This window comes from Antrostomus carolinensis, unplaced genomic scaffold (genome assembly GCF_000700745.2).
Source record: "Antrostomus carolinensis isolate BGI_N321 unplaced genomic scaffold, ASM70074v2 scaffold9369, whole genome shotgun sequence".
In the NCBI taxonomy this organism is placed as follows: domain Eukaryota; kingdom Metazoa; phylum Chordata; class Aves; order Caprimulgiformes; family Caprimulgidae; genus Antrostomus; species Antrostomus carolinensis.
Window position 1 is genome coordinate 14,535 of NW_010336439.1, and position 11,512 is coordinate 26,046.

Below are 11,512 nucleotides of genomic sequence, written 5' to 3' on the forward strand. Positions count from 1 at the left end.
GGCGGAAATCTCTTGACTGGATCTTCTATTGGAGACCGAGCCCATACAGAAAGTACAAAGCAATCCTGTGCTATAAGGCGGGTTACTCCATACGTGCTTTGGAAAGAATGGAAACACTCTGCTCCTGCATCTTTGGAAGAACTTTGTATTATTGTACCCTGCTTTAATACACATTTAAGCTCCACATTAGTACTCTGATTTTTTTTTTGCTTACTTGGTGGTATAATGCATAAGTGCACGCAGGCAGATAGGAAATCTCACAGACTTACTACTGAAGTTTTTTTGTTTGGTTGGTTGGCTGGGGTTTTTTTTAATAAGTAGATTCCACTCCCAGGGCAAATGACAGCTTAGCTGTCAATAAATATATGCATGCTTTTGGATTGTCTGCATGTCAGAAATATTCGCAGGACATGTAAAGCTAATTATGCTAGTATGTGGCCCTATGAAGTGCAAGAATTAGTAGCATGCCCTTGAGCTCTGATGCTTACTCTAGTATTTGGCATAGTTTTTCCTTCCTCAGCCACTGCCAACAGACCGTAGAAAGCCAGATGCTGCTGTTTGCCTTCTGCACAGTAAGCCCCTGGTACCACCGGCAAATCACTCACAAAGCAGCTATGGATGCAAACAACAACCGAACACCACTTCACTGGCTGAGCAGAACCAGAACATTACTACCCAAACACTTTAATACACACTTCTAAATCCCCATTGATGCAACAGCAAAGATGGCAAGAACCACAATTTATTTTAGGTCGCCTGAGCTATATTCAAAATAGTGAAAAGCCATCCAATAGCGCATTCAAATGTAGCATTTCAGATAAACTAGCATTAAGATATCATTATTTGCAACATCCTCTGTTCCTAACAGACTTTGTTGTTGAAATGTGAAAAACAGGGATGTCAGGAGGCTTCCTCATTTAAATGCAATGCAGTTATTCCGCCCAGTTTAACCAACTGTCACTTCATCAAGCAGGCAGAACTCTCAACTACTGTACACTTCAAATACTTGCAGTACCACACACATCATCAGACCAGCCAAACTAAACCATTTGTGTGCCCACCTGCTGTAGGGCTTCAAAAGTTACTGTGTTTTGATGGTATTTTTCACATTGAAAGATAGAAATGCATTTATTAAGATTAAATTAATTCTACGACTTCAGCACTCTATTTAGCCCTAACAAAAGCCAGCAGACAGCATTAATTCAAGCTTTAAAAGAAAACATCTAGAACAAGCCCAAATAAGAAGCTGAGCCAGAGCAGCATCTTTGTCTACTCCCATTCTTTCTTTTACCTAGAATGACCATAAATTTCAAAGGTTTTTTTTTTAGCTGCAGTAGATAATCACAATCAAGACAGAGAACATAAAAGCTGTCCAAAAGCATCCCCCATCAGCTTTCCAACATGCTTCTTCCTTGTATTCATATGCAGTATATGCCAAGTTCAAGAACTAGCAAGGAACCCTCATCTCCAAAGAACATTTCCGCGCTTATCTGCACTGTAGGACTCACACAGTATTCTGTCTCTCTTCACTGCTCCAACCCTGAGAATTATTGCAGTATGATCAGGAAGAGGTATGAAGGAGAACATCTCTGCTAGCTTTCACTAGAAAAGCCATTCTCTAAACACTTGAGCAATATGCTCTCCTGCTAATTCTGCTTGAATAGAAAGAATGCCCGAGAAGACTTTTTTGTGCGTCTGGGTACCAGAGAGGAAGGAAGGGGAAAGCAAGAGTATCACCCAAAACAGGGAAGAGTTTACATTATCTGCACCTTTTCCACTGTGACTCAAAAAGGAGATGAGAATCCAATCAGTAATAATTATTTCCTTTCTAGACAAATCAATACTTCAGAGAGTAGAGCAAAAGCACAGTCACCAGAAGCATCTTATGACAATCATTGATACTTTTTTATTCTTGATTTTGAGTTATCAATGTTTTAGGCAATTCCAAGATCAGCTACATATGGGCTTTCTCTCCCCCTCCTCCATCATTCTCCTTTGTTCATGAGTATTCATGGTTGACAAGTATTATTCACTAGGATATTTTTTTCAAGTTTGTTTCCAATGTCATATGTTATTTAAAAGTTCTAGAACAAAATCTGCATTTTCAAAGGAAAGGTCCAACTGCTCTCTTCAATTCTTTTACAAGCCTTTCTCATCCATGACAACAGTGAATATTTAACAGAAATCTAAATGTTATTCTAAGCAAAATTATTGAGACAAAGTTTTGATGCAAGACAATAGCCAAGCAATACAGTTCTTAACACTATGCCACTTTACCAATTCTCAAGACTAAACTATTAACAAGAGGTATAGTATTCCAGCAGTCCCCAACCTAACTTCCCAGATAACCTTCCTGAGATAGGTAGCAAACCAGTATTTCAGAGGCACCTAAAAATTCAACTAGGCCTCTGGTTTAAAGTACATATCTGAAATGGGAAGACCTTACAGGAATCTCGGTGTGTACTAACAGGTTTAACGCAGCTACTTGTGCTAATAGACTCCAGGAGATAACTCGCTGCATTTGTGAAGGCTGAGATACTTTTTTAAAAAGAGGTTTAGAAAACCCAACAAAAGGGAAAATGCAGGACAATGATGACATGTCTAGTCTACGCAGTGAGTCTTTGTGTTTTGGAAGAAATTTAGATGCCTTAAAGCCATGCTTGGCATTAGCATGTATGTATCCTGAGGCTGCAGCTTACAAGCATCAAAGGCCAACCTCACCTGATGCTTGCCCGGCTCTATGCCCTCCAAAACAGTCTTCTTTAAGTCCTCCTGCTTGTCCTGCGGAAGGAAAAAGAAGAACTCACGGCTCTTGTTCTACAAATAAATGTTGTTCTTGGTCATGAAGACCTGGATCGTGAATTTAAATGCATCAGATCTACCAGTTGAAAATTCTGTTTTGCTGGAATCAGGCAAGCAAGCACAAATGTAAGAACAAGCAATGCAGCTCTCGCCAGTTCAGACTCCTATCACAAGCCATTCAGATTCATGAAGAGAACACAGAGGTCATACACAGCATTTCATTAAATACAAGATGACTTTTTGCTCACTACTGGCAAAAGAGAGGATTTCATTGCACTTTGCACCATCCGGAGACTGCAACACAACATCCAAAATGTGTTAACTACAAAAATTAGCTCCACGTGTCCTACAACCTTCTGCTTTATTTGCAGAAGACTGAGAGCCATGTCTCAAAAGACCTTAAATCCCTGACTTTCTCCTGATGGTTCAAGAAACAGTGTGAAAAAATGTCAACTTCTTAGATCCCTCACTGTAATGACAACAGCTATCTCCAGCATGGTTTCATTCAAATCCATAAACACTGGCTACTTTTGTAGATGTTTAAATGTTGTCTTACACACACTGCATCAAACATGAAGGGAAGTGAGTTTCTAAGGAGCCACATTAGCGTGAGGGATGTTATCAGCTGAAGGCAAAGCAATGATCCCTGCAATGAAAAACACATCTGCCTGTAAAAGTATTTGTCATAGGGGAAGAATCAAGAGGTAGCTTGGCATGCCTGTCTTTTGTTGTTGTTTTTTTTGGTTTGTTTTTTTTTTGCAGGAGTTACATGGATGCCAGGTAGCCAGTTTTAGTCTTTTAAGGAAAGCAACACGTGGAATTTTAACAGTTATAAAGAGCTTTGGGGAGAGCTCAACAATGTAAGATGAGAGGAATGCAAGGATGAAACTGCCCTCAGGGCTTCTCTTCCATCTTTTAATTTCAGCATAAAAGGACCCATATATCTTGTAGTAGAAAGGTAAACTCCATCACTAGATCAACTCTCCTGTGCAGCAGAGCCTCACATACAGCTGCAAGGCAGCCCAGACTAGAAAATCCCAGTTTAAAACTCTTTTCTGTACTTCCCAGCTGAGAAAAGCTGGAATCTTCTCACTGTCCAAAAAAGAACACACTTTTGTTTTCAGCTACACTGAAACAGGTAAAGATGCAACCACCTTGTCAAGAGCAGTCTCGCTTTCAAAAAGGAGACTGGAATCTCCCATGTGCAGCACTTCATCCAGGTCTGATTCTACATTAACATGGAACAGGCATCAAAACAGGCACTTTTAGTTTCTAGAAATGTATACAGCTTAAAAGCAGGATATTCCATCTCATTAAACATCACCAATACTCTCTGAGTTTTACAGTCCTTAAAACTAGTTCCTGTGGTTACCATGCACCACGCATGTCTTACTTCATACAAGCTTTGAGATGAAGGTAACTGCTAGTAAAGACAGAAAAAGAAAAAAAAAAAAAAGAGAATTCTTATAGGAAAAACAAAAGTCTCATCTCACCTTTGAGATTAGACAAGTCCTTTCCACACAGGTAAATAACTGTATTACTGAGGTGCTGGTTATCTTTTTCCTGAAGCTGTTAAACCATACTACAGCTTAGAAAAAACGCATTTAGCAAACCATATTTCAGAATTCTCATCTCCAAAATTTTACTCCTATTAATCACAAAATCTAAAGGAGATGTTTTGTCCCCATAAAGAAGTTTGTAAACAAGCAAAATTTACATTTGGTCCAATGGCAGAAGCTCAGACTAAGACCCTGAAAGTCTCTAGTCCTGCAGGTGACAAAGGAACTAGAATGCAACTGAGGCACAGATGGGATCACAGGCTGAAGTCTTCAGCTGTGTCTCATACTAAGTCAGTCATAAACTTGGCAAAAGCAGGCTGATTTCAAAATGCACACATTAACAAGGAGAGGTGTAGGTCTGCCAAGCTAGTTTTGCTACAGATTTTGACAGGACAACTTTGTCCCTGTAATGACATGAAAAAGACACATCTCTTAAACGAGGCATCAGAAAAGCACCAGAAAAATTGGTAACAAGCCAGACTTCATAAACAATTAGTCACAAGGAGATACAAATTCATCAAAATACCATACACAATGAGCAGCTCTCCAGCACACAAAAACAGATGAGCAGGTACTCTGACACTGTTCATTTCTACTGTAACTTGCCACTGAAGAGTTTTAAGGAAAAATTAACCACAAATCAAAGAAAGTTCATCTCGGTCACTGTTTCTTTTTTGTTGTTGTTCTCCTGGTTCTTAAAAAGCCACATTCCTTAATGAATCTAACAGAGCTCTCAAGACCTTCACTGGTTCTTGAACTGAATTACATATTTGATGTCTAGGCTAAAGGATCAGCCCTTAAAAAGCCAGAGTCCCCATTTTCTACTTGCAAGAACAACAGCCTTTTTGTGCTGAGACATGGTGGTAATAATCGCTCCCAGTTCAGACAAAACTCTACTGCGGAACTAGAATCACTTATCATGTAATAATCATAGAACGGTTTGGGTTGGAAGGGACCTCCAAAGGTTATCTAGTCGAACTCCCTGTCATGAGCAGGGACACCTTCCAGTAGAGCAGGTTGCTCAAAGCCTCATCCAACCTGGAACACTTGCAGGGAGGAGTATCCACAGCTTCTCTGGACAACCTCGGCCAGTGTCTCACTGCCCTCAAACTTTAGTTCAAGGTTCTATTTTTAAACTGAGAAAACCTCAACTGGACATGAGCAACACACAGGAATCAGTTCCATAGAGTGAGCTGGGTAACTTCAAAGTTTCAGGACTTTAGTTTTCAACGAGCACAATACAGGAAATGCCCTGACAGAAACATCTCCTGCCCTCTATTGATTTGGTTAACCCAGCATAGAAGAGGCTCCTCTGCACACCTGCAGTGTCAAAGTCTGCACCTCAAATCCCACTCAGTCCTCACCTTCTGGCAATTGAAGAAGCCTGAGAAGCCAAGAAAGATTTGAGGTCTTAAAGTAGAGTATACGCTTTCCAAATCATGGAATAAAGAGTCTGAATTTTGAAGAAATGGGAAAACTGATCACAACAGATATTGACAGTCAGTGTTTATCGTTCCCTTAAGTCAAGAGCATTTGGGGAAGAAAGATCAACTTTCTTTTTTCAATCTATAATCAGGGAGAAGAAAAAGCCTCAAAAACTATGCTCCTTGCCTTCCTGGCCTGGAAGAATATAGAATATGCAGGTGGCTCACAAAACAATAAAGTAACAATAGCAAAATCCAGCAGTGGCTGTATCTCTACAGGTAAAAAAAAACCAACCAACAACAACAAAAAAAACCCCAAACAAAAACAAAACCAGCCAGGAGATGAGCTTAGGCATGGGATCACTGGTCATTCACACTGCTTAATCCTTTGCAGCCTCCTCTGCACAGTGCTGGCCCTATCAAGAACCACAGTGGAGGAGAGATCTGTACCCAACAGGCAGCATGGAAACTGTGACATCAAGTTAGTCTCCACTTATCTCAGAAGCCTTGCACCCTCAAGAACCCCTTCAAGACCTCATACCAAAACCTGGGGGTGTCCATTGTATGTTCCTAGTATTGTGTTATGAAAACACCACTGTGGTGGGCTGCAACGTGACCACTGACCTTACAGACACAGGGGAACACCCTCAGGCTCAGTGACCTGCCAAGCCCAGTGCTGCACAGCATGGATGAGCTCAGTGGGTGCCATTTGTCCTTGCAATCAGAGAACAGCCCTCAGCCCTGTTTTATTTTACTCTTTAAGACATAACCAGCATTTTCCTCAAAAAGGACCGCTCCACAGCGGGTTAAGCTGTTGTATGTCCAGCTCCTCAGTGACTCCGATAGAAACCTCGGGTATAAAGAAAGTTTCTGGAAAACAATGAAACATAGGTGAAAGCAATCCCAGGAAAGACTGAAGTTGCAGGATGAAAAAGGAAAGAAAGAAAAGTAATCAGAGATACACTTTCATTTGCTGTGTCTCAACACCAGAAGGAGAGCAAAATTAACCAGACAAATGAAGACAGACCACCCAGAGGTCTAAGTCCAGATCTGCATTCAGTTCCTTACTCCACCACAGACTTCCTGGGACAACTTGGTGAAATCATCTAACCTCATTTAAATGAATTATGAAAATTCAAATCTAGGAAAATAATCTCCCACAGTACTGACGAAGATGCTTCTTCATACTCTAGCAGTAAGGCAACACACTTCAAAAACCTTCCTCAAAACAATTACAAAGATAATAAGTTTATTCAAAAGAGCTTACAAACTTCTAATAAAGCAAAGCAACACAGAGGATTGAAAGGAAACTGCTCCAAACCTGAGGCACCTGCTGCAAGCATTGCTGCAGTTTTGCAGGCATGTCCCCAATCAGAATTCAGAACTGGCAGATTTATATGGCATGTCTCCCTTTCATGTGCAATCTTCCTTTGCTTCCTTACTATATTTTTCTTGACAGTTCTCCATTTTGATTGTCAGTACCAGAAAATGCAGTAAAATAAAACTTTACTTTAGAAAGGCATTAAATTTTTCTCAGCAATACTAATCAGAACTAGATGCTAAAGGCCACAAGCATGGCTCACCTTAGTGATGAGAGGAAAAAAATAAAAATGATACAACTCTATTAATTTGAAGTGACATTTAAGCAGTGACCCTCGCGTGGTTTTAGAAGTTTAGGCACAGCAATTTGTATTTGTTCCAGGGTTTGCTTCTCACTATGAGCTACTTCATGAATTATACCTTTTTACAAACAAGTACTTAAATATTTTTTTAAAAATACCCAATAAAGCCCCCAAAACCTATCCTGCCTCTGCTAACGTGGCTGATGCTCAGTATCCAACACTGAATTAGCGAAGTGCAGCAGGTCTGACAAAAAAACCCACAAACATACACACCCCACATTAACAAGACCTTCCTCCCTAGTAGGAACATATGAAGCAGAACTTGACTGCAGAAGCATTAATAAGGCCTGAAAAAAAAAGTATATTCACAAAGAAAAGTAGAAGTATCGTTAATTCACAATTACAGCATTAATTTATTTATATTTGTAATTATAAACTTAAAAAAATAAAATACTTCATTTAAGATTGAAATCTAAGTAACTCCATTAGGATTTATGAGGTTCAATGATAAACTTTTCCAGCATTCTTATTATTTAAAAGGAAGAAAAAACCCTGAAATATCCAACCAAAACCCCAATCCCGTCCCCAAAGAAACAAACAAACAAAAAAAACCCTCCAAAGAAACAAACAAACAAAAAAAAACCCCAAAGAAACAACAACAACAAAAAAAACAACCCAAAACAAAAACCAAAAAACCACACAAGCAAAAAAACCCCCCCAAAGAAACAAAAAAAAACCCCAAAACAAAAACCAAAAAACCACACAAGCAGAGAGTGTGGAAAATGAAAGAATAGTGGGAGAAAAAACAAAAAGGCAACCAAAAGAACAACCTTCCCTGCTTATGCCTTATAGACATAAGGCTCCTAAACTTCTTTAGGAGATTAATGTATCAATTGCTTTTTACTGCTTAAAAGCCAAACAAACAGGATATCCCTGTAGCTGACAAAGAGGCAGTCTTAGGTTTCCCACTACCTAATATGAAAAAGTTGTTTACATAATTTTCTTGACTTTGTTATGATTAACTGTATTACAGAAAAGAAACACTGTAAAAGCAATATGCAAAAAACAAGAGCTGCAAGAAAGAAAAGAGTTCTGGAACAAAGAAAAGAGATCATATTGTGCTGGTCATTTAAAAGGCATTGCTTAGTTTGGGGTTTTTGTGTTGTGGTTTTAAAATGTTAAGAGAGCTACAGCATTCAGAAACTAACACTAAAACAGAGAAGCAGTAGCTCCTCATACTAAAACATTTTAATTCAGAGCAGGGGAGCAAGTAAACTCTAATCCTCAAGAGTTCGGGAATAATAAAGTAGCATAATTAATAAAGGCAACACAGAAATATATACTGCTAAACAATGAAACTTATGGTTTATACTGAAATGAGGATAATCAACTGTCACAAGTGTAAGCTACAGCTACAACTTTTCACTTAACACATGAAAGCTTACCCAATAAGAATTTTTTTTTTAGACCAAACAGAATATGCAGGCTTTTTAAAAAGTTTCTTTCATGCCTCTTTTCACACCCCATATATGAATCTCAATTGCTAAAATAATCTTCCTGCTCTACAAGCACGTAAACTTTGGCATACAGTTTGAAACCAAAGTACTTTCCCTGCTAGATGCAGAAGTCTTACCAAATCAGCACCAGCTTGAAGCAACACATCTGCAACATCAGTATGTCCATTTTCACAGGCGTAGGTCAAAGCTGTATCTCCTGTCGCTGTGGTGGCATGAACATTAGCTCCTAGAAACACATAATTTTTTTCTTACTGGACATCTCCTTACAAAGTATTTCATATCACATAAACACAAAAATCAAGGAATTTTATCTGGGACAAGAGCTACATCCTAGTGACCAACAGCCTCCACAGTCCAAGGCCATTGCTCTCATGGTAAAAATTGCTCTCGCAGTAAAAATAGTCTAAGGAGAGGGGATAAGCCAAGGCTTGGAAAAAGCATGACTGGCAATCTTAGCACTTAGACCTATATGCTCACTTATTCCTATGTTCTCTCTACAGCATTTCAGTTGTTACAAGTGTGAATCCAGGCAGTTGTCTATAGACTATCCATTTGACAGAGAGCTGCATGCCAAGGAAAACCACACAAAATGCATGTTATTGAACTAGTATTAATACTACAAGACCATACACTTCTACAAATTTCATTTCTTCTCTGCTCTGTAAAATAATTTGCTTTAAAACCATTTTGTTGAAATAACTGACTAGCTTAATATATGCCAGCTACACGAAAGCTAAGATTCTTGCCATGTAATGCATTATTCTTCAAAAAACAAATGCCAATGTGATTAGCCATTTTCTTATTTTCAATATGTGAGATATATTTAGAGAATCCCTGATGCCAAAACAAGGCTCCTCAATTAACTTTCTACATTATCAGAAGTGAAGTGCAAGCAGTGTTCCAAGTGAGCTGGTGACAGGTGTCACATGCTGGTATCACTACACAAAGAGACACAGTTGTTACTGTCCCTCGATGAGCAGGGAGCATTACTTTCTAGAATTACAAATCCAGACAATTTTGTGCTTATTCTTAGAAAAGAGCATAGAAATAAATCACCTCCCATAACAAACAAGTAAGATTTTCAAAAGGCAGCTGATTTTTATTGACTTATTATTTTAAGCGGCATTACTACACTTCAGTTCCTACCAACTTTAAACTGACAGATGAACACTGAAGTGTCATTTCCCTCCCCAATCCAGCAAGATTTAATTTTTACTACTGTAAAATGTAGTGGTAAAATTCATTCATCACAGCAATTCAGCACATTCCAGAATCTGTCTTGCACACTATTTCCCAGGTCACAATTCCTAAAGTACTGGTTATTCAGGGAGACTGACTGCAGATAATCAGGTTCAGTCAAAGCAGGAATAGCATATAAAAACAAGTATTATCTGTATTAACATTTTGTCCTAAATGCAGTTAGCTGGAAACAATGTTCCTAATGAACACTGATGTTTTCTAGATGTGCAACAGAATCCAGTGCTCCATGAGGTACTTGCCCTATTAACAGTATCAGACACTATCAAGGTGTAACATACACTTTTTTCTTCTTGCTAAAGTATTTGAGAATACAGTGTCTTTCAACAACACTGCCCCCACCAAGCGCAGGTATCTTCTAAATCATATAGAACATCGAGTCTGTAATGTCTGTGGGCTAGATCATTTGCACTGTACACATACCTGCTGCAAGCAAGTATTTCACCAATTCCAGATGACCCTCTTGAGCAGCTTCCATCAAAGGTGTTGAACAACCAAGTTCTATGTCAGCTCCTGCCTTAATGAGGAAGTCAGCGACTTCAGAAAACCCTCCACAGCATGCCAGAGTAAGAGCAGTTTCCTGTGTTTCTTCTGTCTGTGCATTTATATTTGCCCCTAGGAAAAAAAACAGCTGTTATTTTAACTGAGCAGACACAGGGTAGGAAGGTGAATTCTCGTTAACTCCGTGATTTGGGTCTTTTAGCTTTACTCTGTAGTTACAGCAATAAGCACTGACAGCCACATGCTACATCTGAGGAATCTGTACAGAATACCTTATGGAGAACAGTCAACGCTGCATTGTTCATAACAGACACTCAAGAAATGACTGATCTCACCTTGGGCCAGCAGCAAAGCTACCATCTCTTCATGGCCTTCTCGGGCAGCTTCCATTAGAGGAGTATAACCTTCATCATTAACTTCTTCCAGGTTAGCTCCCCTTTCGATCAGAAGAGCTGCTAACTCCACATGTCCACCACAAGCAGCCAGGGTGAGTGGAGATTCAAATGAATCTGCAGGCATATTCACTTGAGCGCCACTGTCTAAAAGCAAGCGTGCCACTTCCACATGTCCATCCTACAAAACAAAGGTAAACATAAAAATCAGGAACAGTTGAAGCCACTTGATGTCGTAGTTGCAACCACTACCATACTAAGTCTGAAAATGATCCTAAAAAGACAGGGTCTTTTTACTTAAAATGGTTCAATTTATGACATAGTTATGGTAATACTTGGGTTAAACTGACATTTAGGTTTCCACCTACATCTAAGTTAGGTTTAAATGTATGAGGAAAAAAGAACTACATATATGTTGGGTTGTTTTTTCTTTCCTGG

At 39.2% G+C, this 11,512-nt stretch overlaps 1 protein-coding gene across 1 annotated transcript in view; it reads right to left on the reverse strand.

The window, feature by feature from the left end:
• Positions 1-11,512, reverse strand: part of LOC104530308 (ankyrin repeat and KH domain-containing protein 1-like) — a gene marked incomplete at both ends in the record, with an annotated part of 64,348 nt that overhangs the window by 13,415 nt on the left and 39,421 nt on the right. Inside the window, 3 exon segments of the mRNA XM_029086701.1 lie at positions 9,041-9,150; positions 10,605-10,796; positions 11,018-11,255. Coding sequence (XP_028942534.1) covers positions 9,041-9,150; positions 10,605-10,796; positions 11,018-11,255 — 540 coding nt within the window.